The sequence below is a fragment of the Plectrocnemia conspersa genome, unplaced genomic scaffold (genome assembly GCF_051122295.1).
Source record: "Plectrocnemia conspersa isolate PC_06_02 unplaced genomic scaffold, ASM5112229v1 ptg000011l, whole genome shotgun sequence".
Lineage (NCBI taxonomy): Eukaryota > Metazoa > Arthropoda > Insecta > Trichoptera > Polycentropodidae > Plectrocnemia > Plectrocnemia conspersa.
Genome location: NW_028277175.1, coordinates 24,801,419 through 24,826,240, shown reverse-complemented (window position 1 = coordinate 24,826,240; position 24,822 = coordinate 24,801,419). Strand labels below are relative to the sequence as shown.

At 33.2% G+C, this 24,822-nt stretch overlaps 2 protein-coding genes across 6 annotated transcripts; one reads left to right on the top strand and one right to left on the bottom strand.

Annotated features, from left to right (window-relative positions):
- The first annotated feature begins 1,753 nt into the window (after nucleotides 1-1,753).
- Nucleotides 1,754-7,934, top strand: LOC148230064 (gem-associated protein 5-like). Of its 2 annotated transcripts, none has more exons than XM_088198246.1 (16): nucleotides 1,754-1,813; nucleotides 1,963-2,154; nucleotides 2,225-2,366; nucleotides 2,428-2,644; nucleotides 2,924-3,740; nucleotides 3,806-3,994; nucleotides 4,059-4,259; nucleotides 4,629-4,809; nucleotides 4,876-5,029; nucleotides 5,094-5,515; nucleotides 5,661-5,847; nucleotides 5,913-6,254; nucleotides 6,644-6,791; nucleotides 6,861-6,928; nucleotides 7,378-7,600; nucleotides 7,711-7,934. In XM_088198246.1, the coding sequence occupies exons 2-16, from the start codon at nucleotides 1,976-1,978 to the stop codon at nucleotides 7,859-7,861; spliced, it is 3,621 nt and encodes a 1,206-aa protein (XP_088054372.1). In that variant the 5' UTR covers nucleotides 1,754-1,813; nucleotides 1,963-1,975; the 3' UTR covers nucleotides 7,862-7,934. The 2 variants fall into 2 exon arrangements, with proteins under 2 accessions (XP_088054372.1, XP_088054371.1); XM_088198245.1 differs by having other exon boundaries at nucleotides 1,754-1,865.
- Nucleotides 7,915-23,175, bottom strand: LOC148230063 (uncharacterized). Of its 4 annotated transcripts, XM_088198243.1 has the most exons (23): nucleotides 22,990-23,175; nucleotides 19,801-20,035; nucleotides 19,578-19,737; nucleotides 19,440-19,514; nucleotides 19,152-19,369; nucleotides 18,960-19,085; nucleotides 18,386-18,521; nucleotides 18,069-18,250; nucleotides 17,877-17,998; nucleotides 17,757-17,819; nucleotides 17,550-17,662; nucleotides 16,644-16,802; nucleotides 12,066-16,552; nucleotides 11,451-11,990; nucleotides 10,446-10,641; nucleotides 10,306-10,366; nucleotides 10,065-10,245; nucleotides 9,810-9,990; nucleotides 9,468-9,734; nucleotides 9,204-9,348; nucleotides 8,923-9,122; nucleotides 8,601-8,681; nucleotides 7,915-8,536 (listed from the first exon to the last, which is right to left on the bottom strand). In XM_088198243.1, exons 1-23 carry the CDS (start codon nucleotides 23,126-23,128, stop codon nucleotides 8,399-8,401), a joined length of 8,205 nt encoding a protein of 2,734 aa, XP_088054369.1. In that variant the 5' UTR covers nucleotides 23,129-23,175; the 3' UTR covers nucleotides 7,915-8,398. The 4 variants fall into 4 exon arrangements, with proteins under 4 accessions (XP_088054369.1, XP_088054367.1, XP_088054370.1 ...); XM_088198241.1 differs by having other exon boundaries at nucleotides 11,451-16,552; XM_088198244.1 differs by lacking the exon at nucleotides 22,990-23,175 and adding an exon at nucleotides 22,758-22,836 and having other exon boundaries at nucleotides 11,451-16,552.
- Between the last annotated feature and the right edge of the window lie 1,647 nt (nucleotides 23,176-24,822).

Genomic DNA, 24,822 nt, shown 5'->3' with positions numbered 1-24,822 from the left:
TGCCCCTAAAAGCTTAAAAATCGTTGTCCATAAAACGTTGTTTCCATCAGAAGAGACCCATAACAAGTTGAAGCCCATACAAACATTTCGGTTTATATCGGCAAAATTTTCCCCAAAAGTTCTCAATAGTAGCTTGTAATATGAATGTACTAAATAGACTATTATAGATTTCAGATCCTGTCATAACAGGAATGCGACCAGTGCATAACAAAAAATAAGCCCTTTTTAAAAGAGACGGTAGCCATGTTGCTTCCAGCTGAACCTCATCTATATACAAATGGACAATCGTCGGATAAAGAAGAAGAATTGATTTAAGATAAGAAACCATGGAATTCCTCTTCCTCGGGTTAACAATTAAGACATTTACATACTTTGCTTACTTATTTTAAATAAAATATTGCCTGAAAAGTTAAAAAAAATGTTTTGTTTTTCTGAAATGTATTTTTTATCAGTAATAATACTATATATTTGACAAATAACACTTATGAAATCAATTAAAGTAGGGAAATAGTTTTGGCCGCTCAGGTCAGTCAGTGCGTCGTTTTGACTTCAAACCACAAATACTACAATGTCATAAGCAAATTTGTACTAACGCTAAAACTCTATTATTATTTTAATATGTTTATAAAAGCATAAATAAATGTATTAATATTTTTTTAAATTATATGTTAAAATTACTCAAACTTATTTTAGTACAGCCGTTTCATACATTGAAAAATCAGACAATAACTTTTCTTGTAAGATTGTGTAAACATTAGTTATCTGTTGTATCGTGTTGCTTATAATAGTACTGGTAAAAAATAATTAATTAGTATTAAATATGGATGACACAAGAATCTTGCAGTTTGCTTAAATTGTTTAGGAAAGAAAATGTTAGCAATTTGTTAGGTACATGAAAATATGAATAAGTAGATACATAAATAGGAAGCTATTTTTACTTTCGGCTCGGTGTGAGTGAACTCTTGCACATTTTTTGCGGTGTCAAGTTTGTCGATATTTTTAAACAATTTATCAAAAATTTATTTTCAGAAACCACTAAACCAGTGATTTCCAAAGTGGTATATATCGACCCCCAGGTGTCTATGATAACCTGCAAGGGGTCTACGTCAGCGAAAAAAAAATTTGGGGATCCATGAAATAAAAATGGGGGTCCACTGAAGTGGATCTCAACAACCACTGATAGTACCTATCTACTTACATTATAATCTTATAAAATAAAGACGTATACATTATTTATAAAAGTACCTATGAAGTAAAAAAAATATTATATATGTTTATAAAATTGTGTAAGTTGTAGGATGTAGGCATTCGCTTTGTGGTTGCAATACATTTTGAACTTGTAAAAACATGCACATAATGATATACCACCGTGATTCTTAAAGTGGTCTATATCGACCCCTAGGGGTCGACGACGACCTGCAAGGGGTCCATGTCAGTGAAAAATAAAATTGGGGATCCATGAGATGTAAATGTGGGTGACTTTATTTTTGGCTTTCAATGAATGGAATAATCCACATACACAGATAGTAGAAATCTTTCAAGCACGATACCAGCTGTCAAAAACACATTTGAAGTTGATGAATTTGCAAAAAATCAATATTAAGCAAGCGGGGGGGTCTACCCAAAACCGAAAAACATGGCAAGTGGTCTACGAGACAAAAAAGTTTAGGGACCTCCGCACTAAACCATATAAGATAACCAAACACCTCCTTTATCAACGCTTAAGGCCAAAACGTCAAAATAATTTTTTCACACTGGCAACTTTGAAAACTTGTCGCCGGTACGCGCAAATTGCCTTCAGTTGCGGTTTTTGGTTAGTCCTTTGGATTCATCTCATTGTCTCACTTTGGAGTATATATCAACAGGTTTATCTTTTATACATTACGTTTTACAGCAGTCATTAGAATACACCATAAAAATCAACATTGCACAAACTTCAAAATTATTTTAAATATTTTTCAGATCGAATTCCAAAATGAGCGACGCTATTATACCATCGTCTCCGAATTGGTTTTTGAGTAATTGCATCTGCGTGGGAAGCGATGGATATATAGTGTATGGAACACTATCCGTCGGTATCGGCATCTTGATACCAAGCGAAGAAAAATTATCTTTCAAAGATTTTAAGGTTATTCGTCCAGCTCACAAAGAAAGGTGTGACTTGAATATAGTATCTGAATTATATGAAAGTATGTTTGCTACATTCTATTTTCCAATATTTAAGAGTTACTAGCATATCGCTATGTCCCAACTGGATCACATCAAGGATATTTGTATCGGGTGCAGAGGACGGCTTGGTCAAACTATGGAGCGCTGAAACTTTAGCTTCGAGGATAGCTCATAATACGCATTCTATAAATAAAGAGGTAATGGTTTTTTATTTAATTATTATAATATTTGATTTTGAAATTCACGAATTTATTTCAGACTGTCATAGCTGTAGCATTCCTCGATGCACATTCTGTGGTATCTGTCGGTAGCATCGGATTTGTGACTGTCTGGCATACAAAATCAAACACTATTAGACACAATTATAAAGCGCTGAAGTTTTACAGACCCATGTGTATGTCTGTTTGTCCGCATAAAGAAAAAGTAATTGCTGTCGGAATGAAACAAGGAGTTGTCATCGTACTACAGATCTCAGGTATGTACAATTATATTGTTAACACTTAATAATTTTTTTAGTGGTAATCTATAATTGGGTGCCACATCAAATAAACGATACAAATATATTTCACTTTACTCAAACTATGATCACTAAAGTTTAATAATTAATATTCAAAAGAAAAAATTCGGCATAGACTCAATATCCAAATGCACAATAGATAACCACAGTATATCTTTTTTAGATGCTTTATCTGATTTGTCTGCGAATATGTTTTAATTCTCTTATTATAAGTGTATATTTTTTATTCTATTTCAGATAATACCATGAATATATTATGTAAGTGTCCAGGGCATGATTCTGAAGTGACGTCAATTAGTTGGTGTCCGTCACTCGAATGCGAATATCTCGACAATCTCAAAGTAAATCCAAAGTTGAATTTCAAGAAAAAACAATGTAAAGTTAAGTTTGATGAACCAGAATCTGTGGAAAACGATAAATCGCAGGAAAATGACGAAGAAAGTATTGAAACTGAAATTGAAAACGATGTTCAGGAAGAGTCTAATAACACAACAGTTTTAGATACTGAAGAAAAAGTTGAAGACGCTTTGGACAATACAAAAGACGAAGAAAAGAGATCGCCAGATTTTTTAAAAGAATGCAATGATCTATTGAATCTCATCAAAACGAGAAAACCTGCTGAAGAAAAAGATTCTCAGAAATCCAGCAGTATTTTCGATAATTCTGATAGCGATCTCGATAGTCAGCATTCAGATGACGATCGTCGTAAGCTAGTGATTGATCCATCATATGTCGAAGTCAGAAATGATGAGTCGTTCCAAAACTCAAGCATTCTTGACTCGTCTGATATATTCGATATATACGAAGAACCGGCGTTCCACGAGTTCGGACATACAAAATTCGTCGGAGAGACGATTTCAGTGAAAAAGAACGTACAACTTCCGCAACACTTGGACAGAAAAATAATCCGTGCTAAAAAAGCATCACTGAAAACAAACTCAATCATTAATGACAATTTGGAAAAGTTGGTCGAAGAAGTCGAGTCTTTAAAGATTGATGAGGCAAATAAGATAAATAACCGATCTCCGTATTTAGCTAGCTGCTGTAAAAAAGGGTAAAATATTACATTTATATGTTATTTCAAACATTAGACTAAAATTAACCAAATTTATATTCTAGAAATCTATGCATTTGGCAATGGGGAGGATCATTGTTACTTCAAAAGGAAATAAAAAAAGGTTCCAAAGACACAAAACATAAGAATAACGTTTCGCATCCATATGGAGCCATCTTATGGACAGAACCGTCCAAGATAATAGCAGCTACTAAAGACTCGAAATTAGTAATGTGTACATTCGGCGAAGATATGTATGTTTATTTGTAACTTAAACTTTCATTATATTTAGTCATATTAAAATAAATATATTTTTAGGGAAATATCGAACTTACACAATATTCATCAACGAGGATTGTATACAATAGCATCTAATAATACTGATGATGGAATTATTTGGACCGCGAGTATGGACCGTCTGCTGGCTGGATATTCCATTTCCGATTCTTCTAGCACCAGTTACTCAACGTTTGGCTCTTTCCCATACGATATACAACTTTCAAATATTGACCCTTCAATGTAAGTACATAAGTAGCGGTACAAACCTTTCAATACACATAATTTGTTCTTGAAGAGTAAAAATATATTTTCCTCGTTGCTCCCTTGTTAATGAGAATTATGACTAGACTAGTTTTTAATGATAAAGACAATTAATAAAAATGTCATAAATGAGGAATGACAATATCTCTTCATTCCTCTATCAATACCCTATCATTATTTCCACGTCTTATAATTTTAAGTATCCAATATGATCTCTGCCATTCTTCTCACACCAATTTTTCGTTCCATTACCACGTGAGTCGTCAAGAAAAGTACTTATGCGTATTATTTTATTGCATTCTTAGTTTTACAATGAAAATCATGTGAAAATATTTCCCCTTATTTCAGTTTTGCTGTCAGTGGTGGCGATGGAGTCATTCGCTTATTCAAAATGACGGAAGAAAACGATCGCATTCAGACACCTACATGCCTCCGTCAATTTTGGAACGGGATCAACGGAAAAATCATGAGTATCAGTTGGCATCCTACTAAAGAGAATTGTTTAGCTTTTTCTACCGTCGAAGGAAAAGTATGTTGTTAGGGATAATAAAAATATTCATCAACATTACCTGAATTTAAAAATATATTATTACAGGTTGGTTTATTGAAAACTTCTGTGGATAGTCCACCTAGAATTTTACCCTTTTCTCTACCGTTGGGTGCTTACCACATATGTTGGGGTCTTTCTGATTTACTATTTGCATGTGGCGGTGGAGCTCTGATCGTTTACAACACTAAAAATGACAACAGTAAGCCAAAATAAATATCACTATGAATTAAATTTATATTATCTATGAGATATTTAACTTGCAGAACCTGAAGAGATAGTCGTGAACTCAATGGAGAACGGTACAAAGTGTAAAGTCTCGACCATGTGCTGGACTGAACGTTTCTTAACAGTAGGAACTCAACAAGGCGGTCTTGCACTATTAAATCCTGAGGCTCCATATGATGCAAAAGCCTTTGCTCATCCCCATAAACACATTATCTCATCATTGGATTGGCATCCGATTGCTGTCACATCAGAAGATGGTTCGTCGCCTTGCTCCGATTTGATCGCTATATCTGCCAGAACGACAAATATAGTGGTGATGAAGTTGATTCAGGATGAGGATAAGATCAGACTAGAGGTGTTTAGAGACTTTGCTCCGCATGTAGAGAAAGTCCACACTGTGCGTTGGAGTCCGCACAAGAATGGTATCCTGTTGACGTCATCTCGTGATTACACTGTACAGGTGAATGTTTTCATTTATAGATCGGGATTCTTGAGATGATTTTCCTAAATATGGAATCCTGCAAATACATGAATAAATTAGTATTCTTTATTGAATCTATTGCATTATTTCTTGGTATCCGATTCATTAATATTATATGTTTCAGATTTGGGACATTTTGAACGATTGTTTGCTTCATACATACTCCGATCATAATGATTCAGCATTATGCGCCGTGTGGTGTCATTCCAATCCGAATCATGTCATATCGAGCAGTGAGGATTGCAGCGTTCGCATTTGGAACATCAACTATCACGGCCCTACAGATAAATCTAAGATAAAGAAAATAAAACGTAAAAATAATCATATATTATTTAAATATGTAATAATTTGATTGACTTACTGTTAATTATTTTAGAGAAGAAGAAGAACATCCTCTCCAGCAGGTTCGAAAGCGATAAAAACTTGGCCATCAATAAACTGTCCGATCAAAACCAAAACAATGTACCGAAAGGAGTCAGTCTGAAAAAAGCCGATGTTGACATGGCTACTGTCTCGATTGCCAGTTCTAAAGCTGAGAGGAAGATCAACCCGATGGCTTTGAGTTGGAAGCAGTATAATAGTTCTAATGTGGAAGGTTGTCGTCGATTGTTAAATAAATTGACATCTGGCGATCAAGGGATAGATTACTCAAATGGTTATGACTACTTGAGGGTTTTCGGAAGTCACGAAGATGTGATGGAGCTGTTGAACATTGAACGTTAGTCATTGTTCCTTCAATATGTACATCAGAATATACTTATCACAATTGATAATAAGTTATAACATAACTTGACGTTATAATATATTACTAAATATCAATGAAGGCACATGAGTTGTTTTTTAGTGTGCTTCATGTGAGGTTTTAAGATTAAGTTTATGTATTGTTTTAAATTGAGAAATTAGTACTTGCTTTAGATCATTTTTTCCTTCAGATGTCTTCTTGAACATGAACAATTAAATTGTGACATTATTGATTCAATAACAACTTGAATATTCAAACTTTGTTAATTTAAATATAGTATTAACTCAAAGCCATACTTTTTTTGAGTTGTGACGTTTCATTTTTAGAGAAGCACACCATAAGAATAATAAATGTTTTTTTTACAGAGAGCAGACATAAGGAGATGTTTTATTGGGACGCTTGGGTCTTTGTTGGTATTTTGAAAGGCGATTTACGAGGAGTTCTCGAGCAGGCTGCCAAAGACGGTAGATTAAGTTCATCGCTTTTATCAATAGCACCTTCCGTTTCACATAGGTATATATATTTTATTATACAATCGGTTTTAACAAATACAATAAAAAATATACAGCTCTTTTATTATAGATTTTGGAAAGACACGATGGCGAGCTATTGCAGCCAATTAGACGCAGGCGACGCAAAGTTGAATGAATGTATGTATATCATTATAAATATAGTTATCCATCCATGAACAACGGCTTAAAAATATGTACAGTAGACCCCCCTATAGCGTAGAGAATGGGACTTCGTTATAGGGGGGACTAGGCACCCATACAAAATTTGAGGTTAGGTTCTTCTAACTATTTTGTAAATTTAACGAAATCAAACTACTTATTTCCATTATAAAACCTATCTAGTAATTCATTGAATGAAAAATATACAATTAATAATTATAAATTCTTCTTTCAACTGCCGTTATATAATTCTGGTATCTCACTACCCAATATTCCTGACCTGGTTGAATAGTAACAATTGTAAATCCAGTTAACTCATGACACTCGGGCATTAATTTAAAAAAATTAATGACATATTCACAAGCAGTATTTATGAATCACTAAATTTTAGCTTATTGTATTATTAATTATTTATTTTTATTAATTAGTCAGTCAGATGGACAATTATGGTAAACAGCTTTGGCAAGCTTTGATGTACCTCAGTGCAAATCAGGTCGAAGAAGGCTGTTCTTCTTTAGCCAATGCTGGTTTGGAATTGGAAGCGATAGCAGCAGCACGTGCTCGCCACGTGGACCACATCGCTGAAAAGCACATCGATATCCGCCTGCAAAGATTCATATCCTGTGGAAATTTCATCAAGAGCGCTGAAGGGTAAATTTTAAATATTATATTCCCTTATATGTGCACATTTTATTTAATAATAAAATAATTTGACACAAATTTACACCATTCAGTGACTATAACGATTGATTCATTTTCAGTTATTTGGCCAAGGGTAATGTTATGGAAGCTGCATCCATTTTAGGTAAATCGAATGATGAATCAGAACTGGCGTTAGCGGCAGAGATGGCAGGATTTGGTGGAAACTCCCTACTATCGACTTTGCTGAAATCCAAAGGTTCTAACACTTGAAAAAACGAATTACCTAATTTGTGATCAAATATTTTTGAAATAAAACATGTAAATAAATTTTTAAAAAATCGAATATATATTTTTTTAAGTACACTCAAAGATAGAATTTTTATATCGAATTATCTTATATCTACATAAATTTAACATACATTAATTACAATTATTTGGTCGCGCATCAATTGATTTAAAAATAATGAAAAATATAAAATTAAATAAATGTACATCGACGTTATTTTTATATAAGTGTTATATAAAAGAAAATGCAATATAAAATAAAACTATTTAAAAACCGATAACATATAATCTGAATAGAATCTATCATAAAGACATTAATTAAATTATCATTTTTAAAAATACGATTTAAAGCTGAAACAAGCTAATAGAAAACAGCTAATGAGATAATTCGTATCAAAACTTTTTTACAAAAATATACAAGTCATTCCTCATATGCTATAAACGACACACTCGTCAAAAATGCCGAAAAATAAATCATTATTAAAAATACAGCTAAACATAAAAAAAATTTAAACGACACCGTCATCGATTTTCCTTATCAGATTCTTTAGATTCAAGTTCTTTGATTCGTTTATCTCTCATACGGCATACCTCTTTCAATTTTCCATTTATGTTCAATAACCGCTTGTTTTCGACCATGTAATCGCACAACTTTTGATTCTGTAAAAATGAGCATAAATTAGCAATAAAACAAAAAATAATAAGATATTAAATATATATATACCAATACAACGCCACTTCCGTAGCCAGTATTTATATTATTAGATTCGATTTTAGATTTTTGCACTTGAGTACCTCCAAGATTCTGTGAAATATATAAAGCATTGATTATCATGTTAAACTCTAATCTCTGATGCCGTGATAAGTTTTGATCAAACAAATGAGAAATATTGGATGTTATAATGAGGAATTTGAATCGTCAACTACGCAATAATTAGTAAGCAATGGTATAACCATGGTCCGCTATGTTTCTATTTTATCACGATAAAGCAATCCTAGTAATTTTATTATTTGATTCATGACATAGTGTATTATGTGGATTTTACCTTTAGTGCCGAAACTTCTTCGCTATTTGCTTGGCATCCAATCGATTTAAGAGACTTTTGCGTAATCTTTTCCACTTTTTCCATCAAACAGTTAATTTGCTGCTTCAGATCTCTCACTTCTTTACACAGTGCTTTATTTTCGATCTCTAGTTCTTTTGTTCGCTTGTCTGCGATTAACTTTTCAAATGAGGCATTTTGGTCTAAAACCGAAACAGGTTTAAAGTATTATCACATGATTTTAGAACAAATTAAAAATATTGTCAACATAGATTGCTACGAACCATTGTATTCACTAGTAACGTTATGAGGCGAGAACAAGTGTCCACGGTTCATATCATGCAAAGACTGTCTCTTTCTACGCCTTTCTTGACTTTGGCTATTGTCCTTAATCTCTTTCAATTCCAACTCCAAATCACTAATGCGTACCTAATCATCACAATATATTATATAAGAACCAATATTCCACAAAACATCCAAGACTTTGCTGTGTGAAAGTTTTTCTTTATGTTACAAGCTATACTGTAAAATATACATATGAAACTCACTTCTAAAACCTTTTTGTCTGTGTACATTTTCCTACATGACTCATCTTTGTCTTCCAAAGACTTGATACACATCTCGCACTCTTCCTCCAGTTCTTTATATTTTGTTGAAAGTTCTTTATATTCAGCCTCAGTTTTCAGCAACCTTAACTTGAGAATCTCAATTTCTTTTTTATTATCAGAAGGTAACGAAGTGTTAGAGCAAAGACTGGAATTTATAATGTCTTTTTTAGTTCCTCCAAGTTCAAATTCGGCTCTATATAATTTGCCCTGAAACAATTAACAATATTTGATATATAACATCAATCACTACTAGCGAGTGTGACTTAAATTAAAAGAAAAAACCTCAATGTGCTTCTTTTCCGTAACCAATTTTCTAAACTCGAGTTCCTTGTCTTTCAGTTCTTTATCCAACATTTCATAATTGCTCTTCAGTTCTTTATACAACTTTTCGACTTTGCGACCAACGGTGACTTGCTCTTCCAATTCCGAAACTTGTTTTTGCAATACTTCAATTTCCATTTTGCTAAAATTTGCATATTAAATTACTTTTTTTTTAATAATTTATATAACCAAACCAAAAAATGGTTCGATACTGACTTATCACTGGGTAGCATGTTATTAACAGTACTGTTCTGCAAAGCGTGCTGCATTCTCCTGATTTCCGTCATGAGTTCCCGGTTTTTACCCTTAAGGACTTCAATATTCTTTTGCGACTGTTCATATTTGTTCTGAACGTCACAATGGGTCAATTTGTCGACAAAGTAATCCATGAAACAACCTTGAATTAAAAAATCATCATAATTTTTCATAAAAATAATCAGGAATTTAAAATAAATACCTGAATCTGGATTTGAAGGTAGAGTCGAAGCAATTTTCGATTTGGATTCCTCCAGTTGAGTCTATTGAATAAAATTAGTTTAATATTATTAAATAAGTTTCAACGATCACAAAATTGTCAACCCGCATGCAACTATTTACCTCCAAGAACTTAATTTTCGACAACAGTTGATTGCATTCCCCTTCTTTGAACTTTATTTGTAGCATTATTGTCGACTGCTCATTTCTCAACATATCGTTTGAAATTTTACAAGTGTTTAATTCTTTCTGGACACTCTTGACACTTTCAGCATGTTCATTAACCATTTGTTGCAGACTCTCATATTTAGTTTTAAACCTGTAATTAATTTAAAAAAATAATTAACGATGATTTATTTTTAAAAAGCAGAATTTTGTTGAATGTAATACAGTAGACCCCCAATAACACGGTAAATTGTGGGCGTGCCATTCGGGTGTGTGTAGTTGGGGGATTAGAAAATACTCATACAATTTTTTGCAATACATACTTACGAATCAGGCGCGTGCAGTCAAGATATCCTCCCTTTGGCTCGCTCACACATAAAGTAACGGGCATCCAAATAGCACGCCTCCAATTTACCGTGTTATTGGGGGTTCTCTATATATATAGTATAATACCAGCAAAATATTACATACATACAAATGTATGTATATTACATATTTCTAAAAAAAATCTACTTGCAAATTATGGCAACACTTATATACATCACTTCAGTAACAAAATATATTAACTAATAGTGAGCAATTTCTTCAAGCGCTATTTTATAATAAAGACATCCTTGACAATCTATAGCCTAAGTTTAGCTTTAAATCATTGTTAAATATACCATGTGCATTCCATAATCATACATATAAAAAGTTAAATTTACATTCCATATATAAATAATTAATTCGAGAATGGATTGTCTTATTTTTAGTGATACATCCATCGATTCTAAAGTATGACAAAACAGAAAATTCAAACTATTATTATGGTTGCTTTCTTACAACCGATTAGTGCAAGATTAAGCATGTTTGTATAATTAATTACGTAAAGGGCTATACTGATGTTCAAAAACCAAAGTGCATTGTCATTATTTGATAAATTTTCTAGGTTTACATCTAGTATCTGATATAATTAATATTTACCTTTCTGCACACGAAAGCAGCTGTTGTTCTGTAAACGTTTCAGGAATCTTTCCGAAACTTCCATCGCAGAACATCGCCCCAAGTTTCTGAACAAATGCTATTCTTTCTATATGCGCTTCTTTGAGGCTATCGCTAATCTTCTTCATTTCCTCCCTCATGACATTATTTGTATCGATTTCGCTCTGAAGCTTCGACGACATTTCACGCGCAAGGACGTCATTATCCTGTATGCACTTTTGGTACTCCAAAATCTTACATTTGATTCTGTTCATTATGTTGAAAATGTCCGAAGATTCTTCGTCGCACGCAATCTTGTTATCATAGGCGACCGTCTGCCATAAATTGATCAGGTCTTTTCCCAGCTGAAGGTAGCTATTCTGTAATGTGGATTTCTCCTTTTCTTTCTCATCCAGCTTGTTCATCAACTCAGTCTGCCTGAGATTGAACTCTTGTTTCAATCTATGGATCTGTTCACTGTGATTTCTATTGACTTCAATGACATCATTTTCTTTCCGTTGAAATTCTTCCAATTGATCAGTCCTGCAATTTATATGTTCATTTAACAAACTGATTTCTTTTTTGAGTAATAGGCACTGTTCTTCTGAGGCACAATACAATTTTTTATACTCCATTGCTTTTTCATAATCAATACGCAGATTCGACAATTCTTGCGTGAGTGTTTCTTCTTTCAATTTCAACTCTGAAGATTTTGAATGAATCTCTTCTTTAAGAATTTTAATTGTGGACTCGTGACCATCTACCACTTTTTTCATAAGAACTTCACATTCAATGTAGTCGGAATTTTTTATTTGAAGCTCTTTAATTGTATCCAAATACGAACTAATGGTTTCCTGTAATTTTTCTAATTGCAAGCTCGACTGTTTAACGTTTGATTCATAATTGTTAACATTTAATAGCAGAACATCTCGTTCAGCAATAATATTCTTTAATTCTAACATCAATTTTGAACACGCAGAATCTTTATCATTTAAATCTTTGTTCAATATTTCTACATTTTCAGACAACTTCTTAATTTGCTCATTTGTCACTTCTTCATTGATTTTAAGTTTATTAATTTCTGACAACAGTGAATATATCTTCTCCTCCAATTCTTCTCTTTCAACTTGAACAACTTCGAACTTGGCACATTCCTCAATCTTGATGGTTAACCTTTCTACTTTTCCAACTATTTCTGCCTTTTCGACTTTAGTTTCTTCCAACGTCTTTTCTAGGTGAGAAATTTGTTCATTCTTCAACTCTTCGCTGACACAATGGACTTTAACTTCGTCTTTAAGTTTCCAGATCTTCTTCATTGAAGAATCGACAATAGCTTTGATTGCACATTTCATCCATATTTGTTTTTTAGATTGAAATTCTTCAATTCTACTAATGAGATTATGAACTTGTTCATTTTTAAGATTTTTCTCATTGGCAGAATTTTCGAAATCTTGAATATCATGCTCCTTTAAAATCATGTCTTTAATCTCAGTAACTTTAGATTGAAATTCTTCAGGATCAGTGAACAAATTTAAATCTTTAACCTTCTGATCTTTGAAGAGCATGTCATAAATCTCAGCAATATAAGATGATTCTTTTAATTGGAATTCTTTAACTTTAACCACAAGATTCCGCATCTCTTGATTTAAACTTTCATTCTCACGTTTCGCCTTGGTGACCAATAGCTCCAAATCTGTTATCTTCTGATCTTTAAAGAGCATGTCCTGAATCTCGGTAGTATGAGATGCTTCTTTCGATTGGAATTCCTCAATTTTGACAAGAAGATTCTGCGTCTTTTGATTACATTTTTCATTCTCACTCTTCATTGCAGTGACTAACAGCTCCAAATCTCTTATCTTCTGATCTTTAAAGAGCATGTCCTCAATCTCGGTAGTATGAGATGCTTCTTTCGATTGGAATTCTTCAATTTTGACAAGAAGATCCTGCATCTTTTGATTACATTTTTCATTCTCACTCTTCATTGCAGTGACTAACAGCTCCAAATCTCTTATCTTCTGATCTTTAAAGAGCATGTCCTCAATCTCGGTAGTATGAGATGCTTCTTTGGATTGGAATTCTTCAATTTTGACAAGAAGATCCTGCATCTCTCGATTAAATCTTTCATTCTCACATTTCATCTCATTGATTAACAGCTCTAAATCTGTTATCTTCTGATCTTTAAAGAGCATGTCCTGAATCTCGGCATTATGCGATGCTTCTTTTGATTGGAATTCCTCAATTCTGATCTCAAGTTTCAGCATCTCTTGATTTAATGTTGTGACTAATAACTCCAAATCTGTAATCTTTTTTTCTTTAGAAGGCGTGATTTGATTTTCGGCCACTGTGGATTGTTCTCTTGATTGTGATTTTCCTAGTACATCTGATAGACAATGAATTTCTTTACGTGCAATGGGATTTTCGAAGTCTTTAATCTCACTTTCTTCCGAAAGCGCAGCTTCAATGTCAGTAAATTTACTAGTAGAATTATGTTTATCGCTGACAAAGAGTTCTAAATCTTGAATCTCTTCGTTTGATAAAATGTCTTGAATCACCGCAGTTTTAAATTGCTTTTTAGATCCAAGCTCAAGATTATGTATACCTTGCTTCAATATTTCATTTTCACGTGATTTCTCCTCTACGAGAAGTTCCAGAGCTTTTATCTGATCTTCTTTCAAGAGCACATCTTGACTCATATTATGCTTTACGGCACACTTTGACTCTTTTTTCTTAAGACAATCAATCTCTTCCACATATTCTATCACTTCGTTGGACAAAGCGTCATTTTCCTCGGCGAGCCTCTTGCATTTATCTTCCAGTTCGCACAAAATCTCCATTTTACTCTTCAAATTCTCATTTTTCACCTTCTCACTTTGACAGTCTGCTTCCAACTGAGTTATTTTCATTTTGTAATCCAAAATCAAATCGCAGTTCTTTTTGTGTTCAAACTCAAAGTGAGCGATTCTCCTTTCCAAGTCTTCGTAGTTTTCGACTTTGATTAGTAAATTTTGGTTTTCGGCGTCTTTCGCCTCTATCTCAGACATCAGATCATCATACAAAAGTTTATTATCAACCACACTCTGATTGCATATTTCTGAGAATTTGCTATCGTCGATTTTATCACATAGCGTTACATTTTGACAAGATATAATGCTGGATGAGAGGATGTTGTTATAAGAGGCGTTCAGCTGGCTGATACCGTCTTCGAAATTATTCTGCAAGAAGCACTGCAACGCGACCAGTGCTTGTTTCAAATAAGAAACGGTGGAATCGCAAGTTGTATGCAGTGAATTGTGATAATGCTGGACAGACGCCAATTTCGAGACCAATAAACTGAACTCAGCGTTGATTATGTGCCGTTCTCCGTGTCTAAACAACACCTTCTTAGACAATTCTTCAGAGTCAATGAGTAGCCCTTTTACTTCTTTTGATACAGTATCTAATTCTGATTGTATCGATTCCTTATCTTTTATTAAAGAATCAATGCTTTTAGAATCATCTTGAATTTTTTTAATCAGTTCGTTTATAACAACGTAGAAAGATGATGAAATTTGATTGAGTCTCTTGTTTAAATTTTCATCGGTGATTTCGTTAATTAATAAATCTTGAACTTTAATCTCGTCGTTCTTTAAGAAAGACTTTGAACTTTCTTTTAGATTATTCAATATTGTATCAAAAGCGTCAACAATAATATTACTATCGATATGAGGCAAACTCTTCAGATCATTTTGTGATTTAATATCTACTAAATCACATTTTTCTTTAATTTCATCATAATCAGTTACGAACTGTGATTCATTAGATATAATTTCTTTCAAATGTAAGGGGATTGATTCAGAAATTGTTTGATTTTCTATTGTAAAGTTTTCCATCTCGACATCTTGATGTACTGCATTTCTATCATTATAGAGCTCTTCATACAAACACTCAATTTTCATAAGCTTATCCAACAAGATCTGTGAATCTACTCCATTTTGCAATAACAAATGGCTATTTGGATCATTCTTTACAATGATATTGTTAAATCGACTTTCTATGTGATCTTTAAGTTTGGACAACAATTGATTTTCATCAAATTGTTTCCTATATGATTCCATAATGTTTTGCAAATAGTTTGTTTGCTCTATATTTTTATCGGATAATTGCTGATTTTCATTAATTAATACAGAGAGTTCATTTCTACTATCATCCAATTCTTTTATGATTTCTTTTATTTCTCTACACTTTTCGCTTACATTCTCCTCTAAAGTTTTTATCTTCAAAACACACTTATCATGTAAATCGACAATTTCAGACGACGCTTTAATGTTGCTGATCTCCAACTTCGATTCTTCGTTGACGCAATTCAATTCAACGATTTCAGTATGAATGTCTTCTGAAATTTGACAAGATGTATTGATCAGTTCATGATTTATCTTCGAAACACACTCGTCGTGTAAATCGACAATTTTAAATGACGCATTCATATTGCAATTCTCCAATTTTAACTCTTCATTGACATGATTTAGTTCGGCAACTTCAGATGGTATGACTTTTGAAATTTGGCAAGACTTGTTTACGTTGTCTTGAACATCAATTATTTCAGCGAATTTGCATTTGAGATCGTTGAGCTCTTCAGTGAGTTTTGAATTCTCCTTTTCCAAAGTAGAAATTTGAGATTCATACTTTATTAAGCAGAAGTTTAATTTTGCACACTGCAAGTCATCATCGATTGTGTTGAAGTTGTTTAACTTCTCATTCTGCACTTCAGCAGAGCAATTTTCTAAAATAACAATGGTCCTTTCCGCTTTATCGAGCAATTCTAATTTTTCCTTTAGTTCGAAATTTAAAGCATCATGTTGCTTGCATAAGTTATCATATTTATTTTGCAGTTCACTGTATTGCTCGATTTTCATGGAAACGTCTAGTCCGTGTTCAGAGAGAAAGCCTTCCAAGAAAACAGACGTATCGAAGTTCTTCAAACTGTTAACTTTGGTTTGACTAGCTTCTTCTACGAATAAAAGCAACTCAGCTTCACGACGTTTATGATTGCCGATCATTATATCCATTTTGAACTTCAGATCAGTGTTGTCGTTGTTTAAGTGTTCATTCTCTTTAGCCAACTTCACCTTAAACACAAATAATAATTTGAATTTTCCAAAAAAATTCACATGTAGTAAGGAAGATTTTTGATTTTTACAAAACATATAATATCCGTACCTCTCTATTCTCAACATCATAAAATTTCTCTTTTTGTTCCTTCAACAATTCTTTCAATACTTTAATTTCATTTTGACACTTGTTCAATGTAACATCTTTTTCTTGAATGGTGCAGGCAAACTTTTCTTTGAGATTATTCAAATTATCCGTCAGTTCTTTCTGAAATTCATAATACATTTTCGAGTTATAATCAGAATAAGAAACACCTGTTAAATTTAAAAATACAATATTAGAGTATATTTATGATTAGATTAAATCCTTTTAAATTAAAATACCAATAATTTAAAAAAGTGAGTCAAATAAAAACTTTAACCTTAAAAATAGTGCGATACAGGCATGTAACATTACTAAAAAAAAAAAAAAAAAAAAAATAAGAGCACCGTTCCCCTTTGATGCAAGTGCAACGACCATTTAAGGCTACTGCTGTGCCTTCTATCTTCATACTATTGATTTTTATCACACTAACGGTTTATACAGTAGGTAAATTTGGGACCTGCTATTTGGGTGCCTGTTACTTTATGTGTGAGTGAGCCAAAGGGAGAATATTTCACCACACGTGCCTGATTCGTAAGTACATATTGCAAAAGATTGTATGAGTATTTTCTAGTACCCAAACTACACACACACAAATAGCACGTCCCCAATTTATCGTGTTATTGGGGGGTATACTGTATTTGATTTCTCCAGTGCAATAAATATTTATAGTAAGCTTTCAGTATGTATAATTTACTTTTACAATATTTTAATTTTTACACAAAACTCAAAATATCTTTTAAAATTATAATTTACCAAAACAAACTCGTAGTAATAAAAAATATTGTTTCTCAAACACAACAAACAGAAGCTATAGATTATTATAATATATTCTTATGATTTTCTATAAAACTAAAATAAAACCATATTAACCGCTTCAGAGGATAGAATTTTCTCCAGCGATGTCATTTCCTGAAGCTCTTCGAGCTCTTTTTCGGCAGTCTTAGCTCGAGCTATCAATACACAAGGAGGAGTGGTTTTCATTTCTACAAAATCAAAAGTTAATCATTAACATATATGAGTGCAAAAACCAAATATTGCACACAATACTATTTCATAATGATAAAAAAATGTACAGACTATGAAAACATTTGTGATCTGGAGAACATTCATTGCTTATATTTAACCCAACATCAGAATTGTCTGAAAAAACACCCGTAATGAAAACATGTCTAAGATTAGGATTAACAATCAGTTTACCTAAAACCGTTGCTGTAGATACCACAGAATCCCTGCAGCTAAGCGTTTCGTTTTCGTGTTCGTCAATGTTTGAGAATCGTTGTGAAGGATTTCGTGATATAAAAGGAACATAAACGTCAGAACTGGAACAATAAATGTAATTAGTATAGAAGAAAAATAATAAAATTTGCATAGTTGTCATGTATTACAAACCCTTTTCTGTGGTTGATTTGGTGGTGGTCGTCTTCAGAAATGCTGGCGAGCATATTAGGTCCACCCCAAGTTCTCCTGCGAAACTTGGAGGTTTGCTGAGACACGTCATTCTTATCGCCGAATCCCATTGCGATTCGCGCTTTTAACACAACGACTTTTTCTTGCAAACGCTGATTGTCTTCCTATTAAAACAATGTTATTAATATTAAAAAAAAAAACTATATAAAGTATTATTTTTTACAAATCAATCAAAAACCAGGTCAGGCCAAATTGACACTTACGACGATTACAAAATATAAATAGCATTATTATAATACCTCTATCATCTTTTTCGATTCCATATCTTTTTGTAATTTGTTGAGCTGTTCTGTTAGTATTTTTAGATGCGACGCATCGCTTACAATCGCATTCACAACGGGTTTGTTAGCAATCACTTTTGCGCACATAGCGAATCTAAAACATTAAAAATATAAGTTCATATTAGGCTTTAAAAGCAAATGTATTTTTTTTATCATGTTGGTCTATAAATCCGTGCGCATTTGTATGAGATTAAATTATCATAACCAACTTTGTCTGTATTTTGATCAGTTATATCTCATAATATAATAATAGACATTAGATCAATGTTTTTCCTTCAATCAATTGAAAACATTAACACAATTTAATACATCCTAGGATTCCGAAGAATACCAACATAAAGGCTGATTTCATCACTGGCCAAGAAAAAATTGTTAATCTGGCATAATCTAAAATTCCATAATGTGTGCACCACATGTACACTTATTTCAATACTATAGCAGAAGGATGAAAAGTTAAAAAACTATTGATTGTTAAAATACTTGAAAATGCACATGTATTTAAAAACTATCAAGATATGATTAATCAACTAACTTTAAAGTGGAGTCAGTTTCTTCAAATGTGGCCGGTGTTACGGCACATATTATACCAGTCTTAGCGTTTCCTCCTAACGACGATTGAAGAATGTATGTCAGCTTACTGTCTCGATAATTAATATATCTAAAAATAATAATTTAACCATTGTTAGTAGTATCTTTTAGAAAGCTTAGTAAAAAAAACTGTTACCTAGTTGGGTCGCCTTGCGCATCGCACAGTTGTCTGATGACTCGCGACAGATTTGTCAGCGACTTGTTTATATGTCCACCTTCTCTGAGTCGTTCTTTAGTAGCGCCAGTTTGCGAAGCCCGTTCAGAGCCAGCCAAATCGACGAGATTAAGATGAGACGATATTACACGATCGTCTTCTTCAACTCCGGGTACAGTGTGTTTCCTCGATTCGATTATCTGACGATTGAACCATACAATTATTTTAACAACAGTACAAAAACGTTTACATTTAAAATATAACACTTACAATTTTAAAAATCGTGTGCGATCTGGAACTCGTTTCGTTCATCAGAGTCTCGCCGACGCACCTGTTTTGATTACCCTGAAAGTGAAAAAACAACATTACTGTCTGTTGTCAATGGTCTAATTTTGTGAGTAGTTCTACCTTTGAAAAATGCATCAAAATCTCTTCGTCGGTTTCAGTGACAACTTCCCTGCAATTGGTCACTTGCACGTATCCATTCTTTTCATGAATCTTCAAATCAGTGTTTTTGATGTCGAGCAAGTCTTTCACTTTCTCGTTGTAAATTTCTAAGCATGAAACCCTAAGAGACAAATGGCCGTTATAAAATATACACAGCAAATAGCGAAGTTATGGTAATGCAAACCTTATCAGGAATTTTCGGTCACTATCGTTCTTGATCGACTCGAAAATGTGTTTGATTGCCAACGGTATTATTCCTGGCGAGTCCATACTGCCGACCATGGTATAAGTTTTTCCAGACGATGTTTGACCGTATGCGAAAATCGTGCCGTTAATGCCTTCCAGGGCTGATTGAACAATCGGCTTGGCAACTTCATTGTATGCCTGTTGTGTGCTGCAATTTTCTCCGAAAACGGCATCTAAAAAATTAGCATGTCAATATGTATGATAAAATGGACCCACTGAATTACAAAATGATATTTAAATATGAATCATCAAAAAAATTCATAAACAACTCAATTCATATATATTTGCAAGTAAGGTTTTCGTGTCAATTGTTTTTTCATCATTCAAATACAATTTGCATCTATTAGCATAAATTAACTTTTTGTTAGCTTAAAAATAAAATTAAATAATCAGTAGTTCCAAAACTATAGATTGGTTTGCAATTTATTTCTATTGACACATTGCCATACTATATGTTAAATGCTGATCAGCTTCTCCAGCTCCCATGAGATGCAACCAACCATCGTGCATTCTGTGTGTGCAGTTCTTAAAACAATTTTCTTTTAAAGATTTAGCTTGATTTTAGATAAGGGTTGTCAATATGAATATCAACATATACAAAAAGGCAAGTTTTAGAATTTTGGCCTAGAAATCACAGAAAGATGCCAGCATCAAAATGTGTAGAAATTTTAAAAGCTAATTTGGACATGTTTTATCTTTCTTTAAAACACAGCGATTGTTTATCAGTGATGCGCAAATTCAACAATTTGAAAATTATTTATCAATTGTATATAGTTCATCAGGTACAATTGACAATTATAAAAAATATATTCGATTTAGAAGATAAAGAAACCTGTAAAATTACAACTGTAACTGATATGGAGTTTATAGTATTAACGACTTAATCTTTAATAATTTAAAAGATCTCACGATACAAAAAAAAATAACCCTAATATGCAAAATTGAAATACGGCTCAACTGTAAATAGAATTTGCAACGAAATTCCATCTATAAAAAGTGTTTATTAACAGCTAAATGGACTGCGTAAATGTAGAGCTTTAATTGACTCGAGTGGGGTTTAATTTATTGCTACCTACAGTATGCACCACCCTGGGAAATAGTTTTTCTAACTCGTTGTGGAATTCCCCTGTAAAGGAAGTTGTAAAGAGTTATTTTGTTAATGTGTTCGCACCTCCCTTTTTCCTATCTGCAAGCAGCGTTTAATATTATTTTTTTAATTTGCACTAAAAGAAGTTATATATCCAATCCTCCGATTAACTTTCTTTTTAGTTATATAGAAACTATTGCCTCAATCAATTAGACTACAATTTGTTTTAAAAATATATTATAATTAGAACGCTTCTCTTGATAAAAAAATACAAACACCTATAAGGCAATAAATCGGTTATTGAATAAGAAAATATATGTAGTAATTTTTCTTTCAATTGTAGAACTTATTCAATGCATTAGCTTATAGTTGTATTGTTAAATGAGTACGCTTTTGTATTGGCTCTGACCGTCACTCTCTCTCTCTCTCCGAGATCAAGATCAAGTGTCTCCTCTTTATTTGATTCCCATATTTATATACATTGCACACGTGACGCATTTCCTTATGACACATTCCATAAGGTAACATGTACACCATCGATTCGTGCCTTCGATCGACCCTGTGATAAAATATGTGACGCAACATCTTTGTGACAAAGAGAACAAGTATAGTTAAAAAAATAAATAAATCCCAGCTTGAATTCGATCAATTTGATTTCCTCATCCAATAATTATTAAAATAATTGGAAATAAAGAACTCTCAAATATAATATAAAAATAAAACAAATTCATTATACTAAATATGAACGACCATCGTCATAGTACTGGTGAGAGAATTTAATAGGGTGACCATGTGAAATTACAAGTGCAATTAATTTTTACTTTTTTAATTTTATTTGTTGAGGAAAATGTAAAATAACACTTGCTTACTTATTTTGCTTATTTGTATACATATTTAACTCAAAAACATGACAGCACTCACCAAAATATTATTTAAGACGTATACCGATGGCGGCAACTTTGGCGCAAAATAATAAAGGCGAGCGAAAATGGCCCGATTTTATGACCCGTCATAAAATCACTCAAGGGACAAATTTTTACAAAAAATACGGTTAACCATCGGGTGCAGGTATAAGCGCAGAGACATCTAAAACATAATTTATGGGTTGTACGGAACAGAATGTAAATATTTAATAATATATGTAAACAAAGAACAATAACATCGCGAACGTGTTTGAGCGCGAAACATTATAGTTTTTAATGCAATTTCCAACGCATGGTCACCCTACTTTAAAAACATCCCTGATTTAGTATTGGTAACGTTCTCATATCGGTGTAAAAAAATTCGTGGAAAACTGAAGATGTGTGCATGAATGCGTACACGCACCCTTATTTACAATACAACGACGATGGTCGTTAACATCTTGGACAGACTATACTGTTTTCAGTTTCAAGTGTCCCATCGATTTATCGTTTCGTTCAAACGAATGATACTGAATCGATCCTTTGTTTGCTCTAATTGCTTTAGTATAAACAAACGTTCCTATATTCCGATTTCAGGACGATGAATTGCAATTGCGTCGCAATCTTATTGAATTATATAATTATAGGAATACATGGATTCAAAATCAGAGTATATAACAGTATATTATTATATTGCGTTACTATTTGAAAGAAAATAAAAGTTTAGAAAGCAATACACTATATTAATTTCATAGCATTTATGGCCGAAGTATATTAGCTTGCGTCCATTAGCGAAAAACATTTCGAAATAAATAACATTTTTGGCCGAAACGATTTAATTTGCGCCCATTAGCGAAAGCGGTTGGAAATCTCGATTATCACTAAAAAATTATTGAATATTTTGACCGAAGCGATTTACGGGTGTCCTTCGATTGTATTCAAGCACAGACGCCATTATCTGCCGAAAACTATGCCCACGTAAACAAACACGGGTGTTGTGCAATTGTGCAAATATGTCAACGACGATTACCCACTCGTTGTGACAATACAGACGAATCGGCCTTCCATAATAACCGATTAGCGTGAGAGAACGCAATGGGGTACGCGAAACGAATGAAAAAAGGGGGCGCAGACTCACCGAACGTATACGGCCCCCTAGAGCCATCTAGAGCCCGAATGGACTCTCGATCGGTGCTCCAATACGACGAGAGGCCGTTTTCGATCTCGCGATGGACTAGCGGCCGAACCTTCACGACTACCTTTATATTGTCCGGCATTTCGCCGGTGCGAGGCGACCGCTCACATTCAAACCTAAACTTCGCAGGCCGGTGTTGCCATTGGCAGAAAAAACGTTCGTTCGATGTTGCCCTTCGGAGGACTCCCCACTGTATTTCTTCAGTTCTGTAGCAAAAGGGAATTCACCACTATTTTATCCGCATTTTTAACCGAAATTTAATAATTATATAATAATATAAATCCAAAATCATTCTGGATAATTATACTGTAATATTTTGGAAATTAAACACAAAACTAAAATTGAAAGTATTACTAATTTAATGCTGTGAGAAATATGCAGCTACCTGACGTTTAATTATTAGTAAAATTACTACAAATCAAAATATTTTTTAAAAGTAACCATATTAAATATACAATTTAAGGCGACATCCACAAATATGTCACAGGTTTTTTGTTAATTGTTTACCCCCCCCCCCCCTTCTATATCACAAGATATCATTGAGCCAAGCTTCTGTTTGTTTCACACTGTCACAATTCTGTTGACCCCTCCCCCCTCTAAACCTGTTACATAATTAATGGAAGCTACCTAAGTAAATTCAAACATTTTCAAAAATATTATATTAATTATTATCTTTAAATCCTATTGCATTACTCATGGCTAGGTTTACCATAACTATGAAGCTCTAAACCGGGATAACTAAAAATATCATCTCGGATTTTTTAACTTTCACATGTACATACTATACTGATTTGACAGAGAATTTCGCAATAGACAGATGGGTGGGTATCAGGAGCATACGATGAGATACATTCCCTTACGCTTTTGTAAGTGAGATAAGGGCGTGCGTTATATGTGTTTTTCTTCTCACTCACTGTCGTCACTTAACACGCGAGGGAGCGAAAGGGAATGTATCTTACCGTACGCGTCTATTGAGTATATCGGACGATGAATACATCCCCCTTTCTCTCGCACGGATTCACTTGTACGTGTGCGAGCGAGCGAGATGCACAAGTACGTGTGATAGAGCGAAAGAGCTAGTGCAAGGTGCCTCACGCTCTGACTCGCTCTGACGCACGTATTAGACGGCGTCAGTATTTGTTTGTCTGTCGTCAGAAGATTTACGTCGAAGCGCAGAATATTCCTGAGCTTCTCAATTATTTTTCTACTTAAAAAGTACATTTAATATTTTTACTTCTTTAATTAATTTTAATATAAACTAACTTTAATTTTAATAATAAATATAGCGATGGCCGAAAAATAATGATTGGAGGTGTAGAATTTCTCTCGGATAACGAAGATGGAATTGAAATGTTCGAAAAGTAAATATAACAAAATTTCATTATTTATAGTTCATATCAAATATGACAGATTCATCGGAGTGTAATGAAAGCACAGAACATCCGTACAATGTAAGTATGATAGTAATATTTTGTTATGATAAAAAAATATGACAAATATATATTATTTTGCATGAAACTTTTTATATATCGAAGTTGATGCATGTTTAGAGCTCACGTCTTTTATCTTCGTCTCAAATGATTCTGGATATGTGCACAAGCCTTTATTATTAAATGGGAGAAAGAACCATATAGTATTGTAGTATGTTTAGTTTTACTGATGCATGTGTTTGGCGTCTTTTTGGCGCCCGGCGACGAATTATCCAAATTGCGCGCTACCACCCTTCTTCCTATTTTATGTATATATAATACACAATTTTAAAATACATATTTCAAA